At 43.1% G+C, this 16,665-nt stretch overlaps 1 protein-coding gene across 2 annotated transcripts in view; it reads left to right on the top strand.

The window, feature by feature from the left end:
- The first annotated feature begins 9,508 nt into the window (after positions 1 to 9,508).
- Positions 9,509 to 16,665, top strand: part of RAB31 (RAB31, member RAS oncogene family) — a 61,159-nt gene continuing 54,002 nt past the window's right edge. Inside the window, exon 1 of one of the 2 annotated variants that reach the window (XM_021527772.3) lies at positions 9,509 to 9,665. In XM_021527772.3, coding sequence (XP_021383447.1) covers positions 9,627 to 9,665 — 39 coding nt within the window. In that variant the 5' untranslated portion in view covers positions 9,509 to 9,626. The remainder of the gene's footprint in view (positions 9,666 to 16,665) is intronic. The other variant, XM_085571942.1, reaches the window with a different exon arrangement.

The raw sequence follows: 16,665 nt of genomic DNA, 5'->3' as shown, positions 1-16,665 counted from the left end.
GTGGTGTCCTTCAGCTACCCATGAAAAGTTAATCTGTAAAATTCTCAGAATGGTCATGGAACAAAACTTCAGGATTTTAAGAGCTTGAGAATAAAGGAAAAATTATTTCACCTGGAAAGCTCTCACTTATATACATTAATTATCTCATGATAGCTTTTGATAAGCAAACATAAAAGCAAGCAGTGTACAGCATGCCAGTGCAAGTTAGAGGAGAGGCAGTGAAAATTTGGCTTATCTTGAAAAAAAGAAGCTGTAGCGTGATTTTGTTTCTTTGATCTGCTGACAGATGCTTCATGAAGATAAGAGCAGGGAGCCACATGTCTTGCTTTAAGGCAGGATTTAGGTAATCTTATCTTCAAAAATCTCTGCATTCCTTTTTCTTCCACATTTCTCTCCTGATATGCCACTAACACAGCACACGTACATTGAGCCTGATTACTCGCCTATCATACTTCTTCCCTTGGACTAGGTAAACCAATCAAACAGCCCTCAGTGTGAGCTTATTTTTTTGGGTGACAAGTCCAAAAATAGGTGTGCCATAAGTGTCCTCCTCAAAGACATCTTTATGTCCTTGTTCCTGTGATGGAATAAATAAGATATTATGAACTTTCTGTTGTTGTGGGTTAACACGCCCAGGCATCTCTGCATCTGGATGGAATTCTTTGAACTCCCACAGTATTGTTAACCTTCCCTTCCTGCAGGATAAAGCCAGACAGTAGTTCAATTTTTTCCCCATCCTCTGTGCAAATCATTTGGGACCCAGCTTCCCAGATCCTTTCTTATTTCTAGTGGTCTGATTTCCTTAGTTTTCAGGCTATTGGAAATTGCTATGACCTAAGTCACCCAGATGCTGAAGTGCTCCCGTTGTCCATGTAGCAGCCAAAGGGATATTCCCACCGAGATGCAGTTTATCTGAGCTTTTTAAAAAGAGGAATTACAGTCAAGTCACATGCCCAGAAGTCAACAATAGTGGCTCACATAAAGTCCAAAATGCTCACAGTCTAGGCTCTTCCCTTGCTATTGACTGCATGAACACCTGGATCAGTGGGTCAGGGACCACACTGCCATTTCAGCCACCTGTCTTACTTTAAGGAATTACTTGGCACTACTAGCTCAGATTCACTTCAGCCAAGGTTTGAAGAGTTGAATTAGATTTTTTTAATATGTCCTAATGCCAAAATGAGACTTCTGACTCTTTTTGGGTTTTGGTGAAATGATATTTTGTCTCTGCCAGAGCACCAGATTTATTTTCTAATCCATTTTAAGACCCTTCTAATATCATAAGAAAGATTATGACCATGGTATCTTCTCTTTAAGGTTGTTCTGCAGATTGGCCTTCACTTTGCTGATTGCTTTGCTGAAGAGAATTAGTGCTAGTTCTCTTTGAGCTATACCTTCACAACTTACTACTCCATTACTCTTTTTATTCTCATCTATTCTTAAAGATTTTCTAACTGTGAAAGTGAGAGATAGGATTCCATGATCTATGTGTGATGAAGGCAAGTCTGCAGACCCTTAGAGTGCAGACCTAGTATAGAACTTTTCTTTTGCATTTGATTGAAGAATAACAATTTAAGAATAACATTTTAAGTCTCCTAGAGCACTGCAGGATTTTTGGACCTAATGCACCCATCATCTTTAAAGAAACCACAAGAACTGATTGAGAAGGAGGGTAAAGTAGCTAGACTTATAAAATAGGCTGTATTGTGCATATTTCCAGTTTCTGCTCCTCAAGATAGTTTCTTAGCTATTAGTTATGTCAGGATAATCAGCACCTCTTGGTGCAGTTAAGGTCCTGACAAGTTATTACCTATTTTAAGAGATTACTATATTATTACTCCTCCTTAGAAAATTAAAGCTATCAATCAAGAAGTTTATTCTTTACCCCCTTGTAAAATATTATATTAATATAATTTAAAAACCTACCAAGTTTTTTAACAAAGAAGTTAGCACACTAACTTATTTATTTTTTGGTTTGAACAAACTCAGATTATCTGTGTTGGAGCAAGATTGTGAGGTCCATAAACAGGCAGGTCTACCACTGCTGTACAAAGAAATTGGAATAAATATTGAGCAAAGAGTTGTCCTGAAATGAAAAATGCATCATCATCACCAGAAATAATTATAAATTGTGTGGTCAAAACTTTGCAAAACTGCAGGTTTCTTTAAGAGTTAATTTTTCCTCATAAAGGACATAGAGCCAAAAAGGGAATTTGGAATTTACATCAAAAATCCTTTGCATTTCAGGGCTGTTTATACTAGTGGTGGGAAGAAGGGAGGTCACACTCCCAAAATATGAGTTAAACTCATTTCAACACACAAGAATGTTATTCATAGCAGAAAAAAAACAAAAGGGAAAAAAAAGGAACTCTATCTTTTATCCTGTAGATTTTATGGATTGATGAGAATTTCTTTCTCATCATCAAAATTATGAGATTTTTCTCCCTCTGAAATTCCTTTCTCGTATTGTTTTCCTGTTTTCTTTTAGGAGTGCAAAGATCCCTCTCACTGTTAAATCTAAACAAAGGAATCAACTTTAGTATGTAAGACTAAGGACTAAGACATAAGTCTCCTCTTTCACCACTTGGCTTACAATTGGATTTTAATTTCTCCTTTGCAGTTGCCTCATGAGTTTTCCTAATGAACACTGATGCAGAAAAAAAGGTAGGAGTGACATCACAAGCTGGTTACAGACACCCTTCTCACTGCCTAAACTACCGTAAGGTCAGGATGGATAGATGCATTCTCATTTGAAAATTTTCATTTGAGCCTTGTTTGGGAGGTCCCTGTTTGGGTCTTCTGTAAGCAGAGGAAGAACCCGTCATTGTACATTCTCTGCCTGCGGATTTAATGAGAAAAATCATTGTGAAGTTCAAACCTACTCTGGCTGGCAGCACATGCTGGGTATGTTTTAGACAAACCTGATGCTCACTTGGCAGGACAAATTTCTGAAGTACAAGAGCCCTGTTATCTCTCCTTGGCACTATGCACAATAGAAGCCTACTTGCTTGACAATAAAACTTTGGCCTTAATATAAAACCCTTTTCATAGTTTATAAGGCTAAGCTTAATTAAAAGGAGAATTGTGTATGCTCTCCTTTCATTTGGTAGTAAACACAGGCTCCTTCACCTCATACAAAGCTAATGGTGGTAAACCAGATACTGCACCACTCTATACAAGAATAGTGTACTGTGGAATATACTGCTAGAAGGAAACAGCATGTCTATTCAGTAAATCCAATTGTAATTTATGAGAACCTCGCTGGGCAGCTCCTGCAGTGAGCTGGAAGGCAAGAAGGTATCACCAACCTGCTGCAAAGACTGCCTGAATTTTGAGGTAGAGATCTCCAGTTATCACTCCAACCACACAACCGATAGTTGGGTGAAGCTGATCTTCACATTCCCTTTTCAAGCAGCAAGTAACAGGTGTCACCTATGCCAGAAGCATGAAAGGAACTGAGCAAGCCAATGTCAGCATCACCAAAAGTAAACTGAGACAGTTCTTGTCATCTCCAGGGACTCATTCAGGACAATCATCATGCTGTCTTTACAAACTGTTCTCAAAACTGGTAGCCCAAAATGATGACCTGCAAAACAGAACATGTTACAAGAGCTATGGAAACATCAAAATTGCAACCTTGAATATGCCCCAGTCAGTGACCCCCTGTTTTGAACCATGCCTTGGTACAGGAAATCACAATAGCTTTTTGTTTGGATTGGTGTTTACACTGCAAACACCTGCATGGTCAGGCATGGTTTTGTATAGAATGATACATGACAAAGGACTCGTGCAGCCTTGTGGGCTCACATCAGTGTTTTCATAACGTTCATGTGGAAAATGAGTTTAAGAATAAGATACAGAGCTTTCATCAAGAACTGAGTGTATGAATTCATACAGTATAAGGAATGTACAGGATGCAGCAACTGGATTGATTTTGCTGGACTGATTCCATAAAATCACATAGGTGATTTCAATCTCAGCAGAAAGTGCTTTGACTTGACACCTTTATGACCTGATGTCCAGCCTTAACATTTGGTGTTGACTGGCTGTCATGGTTTAATCCCAGCTAGCAACCAAGCCCCAGGCAGGCACTCACTCTCTGTCCCACCAGTGGGATTGAGGAGAGAATCAGAAGGGTACAAGCTGGAAAACTCATGAGTTCCCATAAAGACCATTTAATAGACAAAGCAAAAGCTGTGCACACAAGCAAAGCAAAAACAGGAATGAATTCACTGATTCCCATGGGCGGGCAGGTGTTCAGGCTCCTCCAGGAGAGCAGGGCCCTATTACACATGGCAGTGACTTGGGAAGACAACCTTCATCACTCCAAATGTCCCCCCCTTCTTCCTTATTCCCACACTTTATAAACTGAGCATGATGTCATATAAACATCCCTTTGGTCAGTTGGTGTTGGCTGACCCAGACATGTCTCCTCCCAGTTTCCCACGTGCTACCAGCCCCCTCCCCATCACGGCAGTATGAAAAGCGGAAAGGGCCTTGGATCTGTGTAAGCCCTGCTCAGCAATAACAAAAACATGTCTGTATTACTAACCCTGATAATTTGTGTTCAGCAAAAATCCAAAACACAGCCCCATCCCAGACATTGGAAAGAAAATAACTCTACCCCAGTCAAATACAGTCCACTGGCCAATTTACTTAGCAATATGGACAAATAATCTGTTGTATCACCAAATCTTGACTTCTGCTTTATCAGATTTTTTTTTTTACCTGTATAAGGCTATGCCTTTAAATTAGTTTACTTTTCATTTACTGCTCTGACTGAGCTTTTCAAAGACTTAGAAGGCCCTAATCCTAGTTTCTGGACGAAATCCATCTGAAGCTAATTTACATATCTTCTTTAATTGAGCCATTATTTTGCCTTAGCTAGTTCTTGTCCCTTCTTGGTGCTTAATTTGCTATGGTATTTGCAGCATTCTCAAGTTGTACTACAGCTTCTGTTTTTCCGAAGTAAGCAAAAAGCTTTTTTTAAAATACTTTCCCCATCTAACAGTGGAGAAATGTTGCACTATCACCAGCTTGAGGCTATGGGACATCATTTGCAAAGAATGAGAAGTTTTGCACCACTTTTCACTCCTTTGATAGGAGATTGCCTTGGGGATTAGCAATGAATAAGCAGAATAAACTTGACCCTCTTGACAAACATGCATCTCTACTGCCAGAGATGTCAAAATGTTTCCCAAACACTTTAGGAACAGTGCATCTCTTACAAGGTTCAACAAGAAGCATGCTGGTAAGCTTTACACAAACAATTCCCAGGTTTCACTCAACAGCAATATCAGCGCTTTTCAAAGTTCTTGGCAGTCAAGCTGCAAGTAGCATCTTGCAGAGGTTTACTCCCCTCTAACCTTTTCCAGCAGATTTTTCTTTTTAGAAGGGAGTGACTGGACCATCTAGCTGCCATAACAGAAGATGTTAAAACATGAAGCAACACTACAACAAAATGAAGTAGCAGCCAGCTACATAGTCTTCTGGCATTAATGCTGGAACCAGTGGGTTATAAAGAACCTAATTCACTTTTTGCATGTGCAATGAAATGGATTGACCCTTCTCAAGTGAAAAAAAAAAAAAATTGCAGTGGCTTAAGACCTGTGTAGCTGAAATCAGAATGATGCTCTTATTTCCACCACGTCATTCCTGTGCTTCTCTGGTTTTCATGTTCCAGGGCTCTCATGATGATTTTCCAGGGCAGTCCTTTTTTTGCCTTTGTTTAAGTAAGCAAACTTTGATTTAGTAAATAATCACTTTGATCAAGTAAACAAACAAACAAACAAAAATTGCATGTCTCAGAATTTTAGGCATTTCATAACCCCTGGATTTTACATGGGATCTAGGAGCTGGAAGCTGCTCCTGCCACTCAAGAACAGCTTGCTCAGCAGCAGCTGCTTTCCTTTTAAGAGATTTTGGCAGTTTCTTGGGCAAGCACCAGAAAGATTTCTGTGGTGGCAGTCATTACTGTACTGCAAGTTTGTGTCATCCAAGGGATGCAGAGGCATTTCTTCCTGGGAATCAGAGAGTTAACTTGCCTTCTGTTCCCTGCCTTGGGAATAAGAGCTGGGATGGTAGCCCATAGTAGGAGGGTCTGGATTGAATTCGCCAGTGAAGAGGGGGAGATAACATTTTTGTGTGAGAAAGATGCTTGCCAAGAAATTGAGAGGGGAAGGAACATGGGAGAAAGGAAGTAACTCGTCAGTGTTTGGGACAGACAACAGCAATTTCAGGATCTGGGTACACATCAGGGTCTTGGATGGATCTTTCTCTACCTACGTCACTCACAGAGAAAGAAAGCAGGAGGAGAGAGTGTTGATGCCTTCATAAGCTTACAAACACTGCCAGAACCTCAAAATCATCCCGTTTTCTACCAATACAGACTTCCTAAATACCATTATACCACTTCTAGAGAGGGGGAGACTGAAGTAATAGAAAACTTTTAAACATGGGACTAGTCTTCTACCAGCATGAGCCACACTGGGGCAGACACATGTGAGTAGGGGCAAAGAGAAGGGGAGCAGCAGCCCCAGCTGCCATTGCTCCAGACCACTGGAGGACCACAAGTCATGACTTGAAAGCTCTAAAGGAAGGCTGCTGAAAACCAAATCCACTTGGCTTTGTAGTTTCCAAAACCAAAATACAGCTGGTTAGAAAAAGTGAGGTACACCATTGCTTCAAAACTTACAATTATTCATTGAATAAAATGCTGCAAAAGGAAGGAAAAAATAGAAAAAGAAAGAAAACTTCTGGGATGCAAAGACTTGTTTTCCTTTATTTTTAATCAGCCATTTGAAAACACTGCAACATGACCAATTCTGCAAAAATGTTTTCCTGACCACAGCATCTTGCATTCAGACAAACACAAGGATTATGCCAGTTCCTGGAAGAATGAGCATCAGTAGCTTTTTTTAATACCAGAACATGTCTGTTGTTTTTCTCTCTTCTTGTCTCCCTAATTTTGGGGATACCTTTTTTGTTGTTTTTGTTGTTCATAGGTTCTTTGTTTAAATGAGTACTAGATGTTACTTTTTCCTCTGGTTGTTAATTTTTGTTTGGCTTTTTAGATTTTTTGACTGTACAATAAAATTGCCCTTAACAACCTCTCTTCTGCTGTTTCAGCCTGAACAACTTCCACTGGGTCATGTTTGTGCTACTGTTTTAAACAGTTTGCTAGTTTGTAGGTAGCTAATTAGTCATTAGTTCTATTCAACAAGAAACTTTTGAGGTCTGGGCTGTAACTTCTTTTAGTGAGAGCTCACACTACACCAGTGTGTATTTGAGAAATTTTCTCAGGTGGGATGAAAGATGGGAATCTAACTTGCTTTCCTGGGCAAATATCTCAAGAACTGTTTCTTATTTTGGTGGTACTGAGTCAAGACAGCAATAGACATGAAGTTATGTGGCTTTGAAGTCAATGAGATGTATTACTGTCTGAAAAATGGACAGGTGTCCCTGCCCATGGCACTGGGGCTTGGGACTAGATGATCTTTCAGGACCATTCCAACCCAAGCCATTCCATGATTCTATGATAATGTAATTCCAGTACGTTTTGCTGAAATTAATTCCGGTGGCATCATGTTTCACATAGGCAGTAATGAAAAAATCCCAGACTTCAAGAATTACAAAATCTGGACCAAAGGAAAGGGATAGATGACTCATAGGATACATGAAAGATACAGAAATTTTTATAAACATCACAAAACCCCCAAAAGAATCTATGGAAAGGTGATTGTAAACCACAACACTCTATAAAAGAACTGAGTGGAATGGTGTAAAACCTTAAAAAATTTGTATGTCCTGTCAATTTGTAGAACTAATTACTGTTTGAAATTTGTAAAACTAATTAGAAGCTGCTTTAAACTGAACGTCCTGAGTGCAAACTGTAGTTTATCCACATCAGGGAGTGTATCCCGTGTGCTTATTAAAATACTTTAGTGTATAATGCAGTCTTGTGGAAAGGCAAGGAGCAGCCAGAATCCTTGCAATATTCTTTACTGATTGATTAAAAAACCCTGCTGTGTTTTGTTTCTCTGCTAAATTCTCCTTAAAAAAAACCCGAAAAAACAAAAACCAAAAAACTTAATTAAGTCAAAAACATCTCTCTGATGAGCTTCTCCTTTGATCTCTCTCTTCTGATAATCTCTCTCCTGACAGGCTGTGAATACTCTGCTAGCAAGACTTTGTGCTTTCCTCTATTTTCCTCCATGGGGATAACAACTGCTCTGCTCCAGGCATTTCCTTGGCCTAGGATTTGGGATCTCTGGAAGTGGGCAAACATCTCCATCCAGCTTATTGGTGTGAGTGCAGGGCTCTGTGTGGAACTAATTAGTGTTATAATGAACGCCACAACAGTTCATTGCCAAGAAACATCTAATGACCTGGCAGTAATCTCACTAATCAAGATTTTCTTCAATTCCCTTTAGCAATTTTACCCAATAAATTAGTGCAGGGAGAAAAAAAGCCAAAATAAAACTGTAAGTAGAACAGAGAAGCTCTGATTTAAAATATCTGATGGATGCTGTTGTTCTGACTTCCTGGGGTTATTGTGCACAAACCTTCTCCATAAATTCTAGAACCTTGTATACCAAGAGCAGAGTGGTTATGACTTCTTCTTCATTGATTTCAGAAGACTAGCCTTAAGCTGATGAGTTTAACTTAAATTTGGTATGTGGTGTGTGGGCTACAACCCTACTACTAACCTGAGGTTGACTATTTTAGTCCAAATTGGGTGTGTATTACCAGGATTGGGTAAAAAATGGAATTACTATTTTCAATTATTTCTGGACATAGCAGGAAAAGCTTAAAAAAAAAAAAAAAGGAAAAATGAAAGAAAAAGGAGATGGATTCAGATGGTTCACAGCCAGAGCAGTCCCCTTCCCGTGCCTAGCCCAGCACATGGTGTGTAGGACTAAGCATATGCGCAGCCCCCTGCAGGATGCCGTCTCTCACAGACTCTTTTTCTCGCAACAGCAAATATTTACCCTGCAGTACAAGAAAGACAAGGAGCTCCAGGAGGGGGTCCAGCGAAGGGACACAAAGATTATTAGGGCTCTGGAGCATCTCTCTTATGAGAAGAGACTCTGGGCCTCAGAAGAGACTGAAGGGGATCTCATTAATACATATAAGTATCTCAAAGGCGGGTGCCAAAAGGATGGTGTCAGACTTTTAAGTCGTTCCCGGTGAAAGGATGAGGAGCAATGGCCATAAACTGAAACACAAGAGGTTTCACCTCAACACGAGGAAGAACTTCACACTGAGGGTGGCAGAGCAGTGGAACAAGTTGTCCAGGGAGGTCATGGAGTCTCCCTCTCTGGAGGCATTCAAACCCCACCTGGATGTGTTCCTGCTTCACCTGCTCCAGGTGACCGTGGCTTGGCAGGAGGGCTGGACCAGCTGCTCTCCAGAGCTCCCTTCCATCGCGAACGATCCTGCGCTGTCCCGCTGCCCCGGCCCGGGGCTCAGCGCCGTGCCCGCCCCCGGCCGGTCCGGCGGCGCGGGGCAGCAGCGGGGCGGGGCCGGCGCATGTGACCGGCGGCGGGGCGGCCCCGGCGGGGCTGGGCCGCCTCGGCGGGGCAGTGCGGAGCGGCGGGGATGCGGAGCGGCCGGGCCCCGGGCAGATGATGGCGATACGCGAGCTGAAAGTGTGTCTGCTTGGAGTGAGTAAGGGCGACCGGCGGGTCGCTTGCCCCTTCCTTTCCTTCCTCTCTCGCCTCGCAGGTGGGGGCTGTGGAGCCGGGGTGCTCGCTAAGCCGGGGAACGCTTCCAGCCTCGCTGTCCCGCTTCCCGGGGGACGCCGCGTCTGGCGGTCCCGGGCGGGGCGGGGGGCTCGGCCGCGCAAAATTCCTCCACGCCGAAACTTGGCAGCCGCGCACCGGGCGGGGGGAGGCTTTGGGGCTTCTTGCTTTTGTCTTGTTTCTTTTTAAAAGTGAGCAGGGCGTAGCGGGCTGGGGGAGGCGGTGAGTGGCTCTCTGTCGGGGGGTCCCCCCAGCGCTCCCCAGGCGGGGGTTGCCGGCGCAGAGCCATGCCCCCGAGGGCGGTGGCCCCGCGGAGGTCTCCTTTGGTGCCAGCACCCCGACGGTGCCTGTGGGGGGAAGGGGGCTTGCTGCCCACCCTGGGGGCTCGTCACAGGCGGCGGTGGCCACGGCAAGCCCCGTGCCAGCGGAGGGGAGCTGCCCGGAGACAAGCACGTCCCCGGGACGCCGTGTCGGATGTCGGATGGCTCCTTCTCCCGGTGCTCAGTCCCGTCTCACCGATGTGCTGCTCGGTGCTTTGTTTAGTTCCTTGCCTGGCTTTATTCAGCAGCCCTTCTTTGACTCGACTCCTTACAGGAACGTCCTTTTTGCCATTCCTTTTTTTTTTTTTTTTTTCCGCTTTTTTGGCGAACTCGCGCGTGCGTTTCACATCTGGAGCAACAATGTGCTTAGCTCTGCACTTTGGCTGTTCCTGCCCTTCTCTGCCCGGCACCGAGGGAGCTTCCCGGCAAAATGTGCCCACTAAGTTGGCACAAACACTGCTGCGGAGCAGAACTGCCTCTCCTGACAGTAACCAGCAGAGCATCACTCCTCCAGTACACAACTTTTTTTTTTAAAGTCAAACATCTCAAAATACCCGGTGCAAGTTCGGCTGCTTTCAGGCCCACATGTCCCCATAAACACTCAGAGAAGCTGCATGAATGAAGGCATTTTAGAGTGAATTTGCTTTCATGCCATCCGAATGAGTTGAAGGTTTGAAAACCAAACACAAGTAGACGTTCCAGTTCTCTCTGATTTGTGTTGACACTTAGCCCAGCAGGAGTGGGTACCTTGCCTTGGAGTAGTTCTTGCCAGGATGCTGTGCCAGGGCACTGGAGAGTTCAACCCAAAGAATTTGGCAGTGACCATTCCTCCTTTCTTGGTTAGAATTCCTGCCTTCAACTTTTAAAATGGCATTGTGACAAAAATAAATGTGGTTTGTACAAACATGAGACGTCTGTGGTAGAATACGTGGATGTCTTGTTTTCTTCTCCAGCAGAAAATGTTGTAATTTTATAGAGATGAAGTGTCTTGTGGTATGAGATTCCTCATGTCCATAATTTATTGATGTTTTGTAACATTAAAACTTACTGGAGGTTTTGTAAGGCAATTTTTTTTTGTTGTTGTTGTTTTTTTGTTTTTTTTTAACACAGGGAAAGAAATCTATAATGCAGCTCTGTGTTACTAGGAGTATGCAATTACTCTGCAGATTCATTAAAATGATGGGGTGGCAGTGGTAGCACTTAGGGAGATGTGTCTGTAGTTATAGTCACTTAGTAATGAGTGAAATATTCCTTCTGTTTTAAGAGGGCATAGTCCTAGAAAACCTTCTACTTCTGATCACAGACATCTCATTTACTGTGGGGATTGATGCTGTTTTCCCAAAAGAGAGGAATCCTTCAGATGAATCCTCTCAACAAGTTTAGACATTTCTAGAGCAGGGAAACTCCATACTTGTCTGTGTGAACAAATGGAGGGATTAGTCTTCTGATCTGCTTGAAAGCTAGATGGCAATTCAAAAATACATTCTCAGATCTGCCAAAAGAAATCTTGACAGTTGTTTTTCTCAGTAGATCCTGGACCTAGTTAATCTGCATTGTATGTCATAGATTCCTTGATAATCAGTCAAGTCTGGCATGTCCTAGTCCCAAGAAAAGTTCTTATCCTTGTTAGAAATATGAATTAAATTGGTTTGTAAGCCCATATCCCTCCCCACTTCTGAACACAGCCCTAGGCTGCACCTCTGAATCAGACAGGAGGATCACTGACAGTTTCTGGCTTCAAGCTGTGCAGAGGACCTGGGCTTGGGCTGTTCCTGCCTATTCAGAATTTCCCAGTGGGAAAAAATTGCAGCCGGTGCAACGTTTGCAAAACCGGCTCCTCCACAAGCTCTGAAGCCCCATTTGGCTATAGAGGGTCTAGATGGGAGGATGATGAAGAGAAATAGAGAAACCAGAGGTGTGGTCCACATTGCCAGCCCTACAGGCCAGTGCAGTACTCCAGGGCCAGTGAGTAGCCTGGAGCCATTGCACTGGAGAGGGGGAGTAGGTTATTGGCTCCTGGATGTAACCCCACATTGCCAGGAAGGAGCCTGGCCTCTACTTTTTAGCATTAACCTAACAAAATGGATTTGGGTGTCTGCATTTCATTTCTTCCTCCTTCAGAGTATCCTGGAGTTTTTAAAACTCTCTGTGGGTGTCATGGGAGTGATTTGGAGCAGCCAGGAGTAGTGCGCTACAAGCTGATGGTTATGGGATTTGTTGCTAGAGAAAGGCAAAGGGGAAATCTGGGGCAGCAGGAGTGGGTAGGAGTGAGTCACTTTGGAAGGAAGGCTTTGTTGATTGCAGAGCTCTGTGAGAAGGGGTGGTTCCAGCTTGCCAGTGGGCTAGCAGGAGCAGGATGCCTGCCTAATTGTCCAGTGCTTCACAGCCGCAGCTGTAGGAGCTACAGAGGTGCAGTTGAACAGCTCTCTTTAGTATGTTGCCACACAAGTGTCCTCAAGCCTGCTCCTAAACGACTTCCTCCAGTAAATTATTGCTGCTGGGCAGTGAGGTATCTGCATGTGGAAGGTGTTCATCTTCCTGAGTGCAAATACTTGAGCGCTGCTCCGAGTCCTGTCTTGTTACCCTTGACTCTTCCTGGACTCTCAGTCCAGTTTGTTTGTTCCCAGCAGTTGTCCCTGTGTTAGATGCCACATGCTTCTGGGTCTGAGCAGGTTTTAGCTGCAGCTCAGTGTGTGTGGTGAAATGAAGAGTAGCTCTCATTTGATTTGCATGGTGTTTCCATGTGGGCACCTTGTTGAGTGGCTGAAGGAGAAAGAAGTGTAGGGGAGCTGCTGTGTTCCTGAGCCGTGCTTCAGTGCTGAAATGTGGCTGGCTGTGCAGCTGCCAGCTTTCCTAATCTGTCTGTGGCTGCTGAGGGCCCTGTGCCTTAGCTCCCAACATTTTCTTTATGTGGGCTGGAGGAGTGATTTACAGCTCCCTTCTAAATCCTGACGTAATTGTGTGTGGCAACCACAGAAGAGATTGCCAGGTTTACGACTAAGGCAAAGTTTCTAGTCTTTGTCACTTCCTGAGGAAGCTTTGACAACTCTACAGTCTTTGGGAGGTGGTTTGCTGACTACCATCTAAAGTGACCTCCATTACTTTTTCCTTCTGTTTTTGTTTATTACATTTTTGTGTTGTGACTGTGCATCAGAGGACCAAAGGAGGTAGGATTGGAAGAGACTCAGAGGTCATCCCTTGTCCCTAAAGTTCTTCTTATTCCTGACATATGTTTCCTCTGTCTTTAAAAACTCATGATCTTTTCCCTGGGGTTATGTCCCAGGGCTTAAGTGCTTTTACTGTAGGAAGTTTTTCCTGAACTTAGTGCCCACGTCTTCCCTATCTGACACTTTTGTTTCTTCACTCTTCTGTTTGTGCCTCTGTTTTCTTGCTCATAAGAAGTCACTTGCTGGCCTGTGTTCTGCTAACATGAAAATGCTGTCTGAAGCTGGTGAGCCTGCATTTGTAAAAGGAGTGACATTTCCTCTGTGGAAATTACACTGTGATACTGAACACAGATCACTGGGAATCTTTTCATTTGTGCTTAAACATTAGTCGTAGTCAATGCTTTTTTGGCCTACATGTTCCAGTGCAAATGGGAAAGCTGCTGTTAAAAACAAAACGGCACCCCTGGCTGGACTGAAGCAGTTAAGGAGCTTTCTTCTCACCAGGTATGGCCTCCATGGTAAGGTGAGCATCCTGCTGAAGACAGTAACACTGCACAGTGCAGAAGCTATGGGCGCATCAACAGCTGCAGGCTGCAGTGTTGTAGCCTAAAACAGAGAGTAGAAAAAAAGGGGTAATGAAAAGAGGAAAAATGTACTGATGAAGTAAATGTGTGCCTTCTATAACTTTGTCCACAAAAGCATCTTGTCTGAGAGAAGAACAGAGACTGCCAAGCAATTTTCTCCCCATGTTAATGGTTCATCATTACCTACTCATTCATTAATATTTTATTATGTAAACAAGTAGCTCTATCATGGGAGAAATTTTGAGTTATGAGCACATGGCTGTCTGTCCTGTGAAGTCACTGGTTTGAAGTGTCCATCATTTCAGCCTTTCCATCAAAGGAGCCCTTTGATCTGTATCTCTTTCCTAGCCAGTTATGTCTTTGTATTGTAGTGAAACATCAAATTACAGGTAAAACTGAATAGTAATTTTAAGTCCCTGGAGAGCTGAAAGATAGACACATGGTTAGCTAAACTGCATATACATCATTTTCTTGGGAAATATTTTTTCTTCATATTCTTCTTTGGTGAAGAATAGTCTGAAATACACACTTAATGTGAGCGCACAGCATTTCCATATTCCATTGCTTTGCATTGCCAATCAAAAAAAGGGTACAAGATACCCTGGTATGGGTGATTTTGTTTTTATTGTGTTTGTCAAAATTGCATAAAAATCCAGTTATGCACCAAGCCAGAAAGGCATGTTCTCGTGTATCAATAAAAAAGTGTATTCAGAAGCCTAAAGCAGCCTTTCATATTATTTTATAAGATATTTAAATGGCTAAAATAATTTTTTTTGCAATATATACATTAAATATGTAGGTAAAGAATTTATCATAATTTGGAATTCAGGATTTCTTGTTGATCTTGGCCCTGTTTTTTTCCTGATGTATCTACAAGACTTTTTTCTGTATTAATTTCTTCCGAGGATATTGTGTGGGCTTGCTTAGAAGAGTAGACTGGAACATCCTTCTAGGAAAAGGTGGTTGTGGAAGCCATACTCTGCTTTCGTTTCCAGCAGCCCAAACTGGATTTCTGAAGAAACAGAAAGAGGAATTTGAAGCAGATTTTAATTTCAGTAGCAGCAAAGACCCAAAGGGGAAGCTTGTTACTAATCATCTACTGGGTAGCAAAAGAATAATACCCTGTGGCTGGTGCTTGTTGCTGCACTTCATGGGCTCCCATCAACTGATAACCAGCTCTGAGCTCCCATCCCATGCTTGTAACTTGCCTATTGAATGAGTCCATGTAGTGACTATCACCCAGGTATCATATGCAGGCTATAGTTTTACTGTCTCTCAAATTCTCTTTATACTTAGATTTCCCCAGCCCCTTGCTCTTTTTGATTTCTGGCCAAAAAATTGGGAAACTTCTTGGTTTACAGTAGTTCTGGGGAAAAAAAAACCCACATTTTTTCTTTCTGCTAAAATAAGGAAGTTGAATGGTGATAAATTCAATTTTTTTCATATAGTTGAGTGCAGTTTTAGCCCTACTCAGTGAAGTACTGCCAAGACAGACTATTTGAAGGAGGCAGAAACTTTGCAAGCAAACAATACACGGGGAAAAGAAAAGCCCTCTCATTTTCATCAGGTGGTTCCTTCTAACTGGCTTAAGCCATACTAAAAGGCTGGTTTTAATTTGCATTTTAAGTGTGTTTTCTGAAACTCTGGTTGATGATAGGACTTGTTTCTAAGGTGATAATTTGATTTATTGATAGGATGTGTTGCAGTGCAATTGAGCTGCCCATGGGCAAAGGCCTTGAGTCTGCTGGGATTTTGCCTGTGGTGGTGTTTATAAATTACAGTGCCAGTGCATTTTGCTTGTATTGAGTTGTGTCTGAGCTGGGTGCAGTGTAGGTGCTGCAGACTGCAAGTGCACATACAGGCTGGAGAGATGTATTCTTGACCTGTTCTGTCTAAAATTTCTCAAGGTAATTGCTTGTTGAGAGAAGCATTTACAGGGAGCTGGAGCCATAACTCAGCTGTTCCTGCTCTTTTGCCTCCCTGCTGCCCCTTCTTGCAAATGCCATTTGCCCAGTCTTCAGGGCTGGTAGACCACCCCAGGACTGCTATTAGTCATGGATTTCCTGGCCACATCTCTGTAGATAAGATCAGGACAGGCACATTTTTTTTCTCATTTCCTGCACTATGGTTTTGAGGGGAAGGCAGAGGGGCACGTTGAAGTGAACACAGCTGGCTTTAGCAGGTTTGCACTGTTCAAGAATGGTTTGAGTTGGAAGGGACCTTAAAGACCATCTGGTTCTGACCCTGCTGCCATGGGCAGGGTCACCTTCCACTTGAGCTGGCTGCTGTTGACCTCACCTTCCCCACAGTCGGGTGCTGCCTCAGAAAATTGAGTGCAGGGCAAGCAGTTTCTTCTCAACTTCAGTGGCTCACCAGCCTCCATTGATGTGGGGGCTGGTTTTGGAGCTGTGGTTTCCATCAAGAGGTCTGATGCTCATATTTTTCTCAAAGTGTTTCTGGGACCAGCCAAGTACCCAACACATGATTAGAGGCACCTTCCAAGAGGGTTGGGAAAGGAGGTTGGAAGCTGGGTGGAATTGGTCTACTCACAAGCTACCTACAAGTCTTAACTCCATTCAGTGCTAATCACACCCATGGGTTAGATCATCATGCCAATGAGTGGGATCATCCCGTGCTTTTTAGAGAGGGCAGAGCAAGCCTTCAGTGCTTTTGTCCTTGTCATGGCCCCCACTAGCTCCTGACTGTAGGCTAAGGGCAGCTCATGTGAATATAACTCTGCAGAAGGTGTCTGGAGCTGCCGTGGGACACGTGCTACCAAAGTAAACCAAAATAAAAGATGTTTTTATTCTTACAGAGTTGTTTTTCTTCTCACTACATACCTTGTAGAGGC

Source organism: Lonchura striata, chromosome 2 (assembly GCF_050655825.1).
Source record: "Lonchura striata isolate lonStrDom1 chromosome 2, ASM5065582v1, whole genome shotgun sequence".
NCBI lineage: Eukaryota > Metazoa > Chordata > Aves > Passeriformes > Estrildidae > Lonchura > Lonchura striata.
This window is presented reverse-complemented; position numbering and strand designations above follow the sequence as displayed.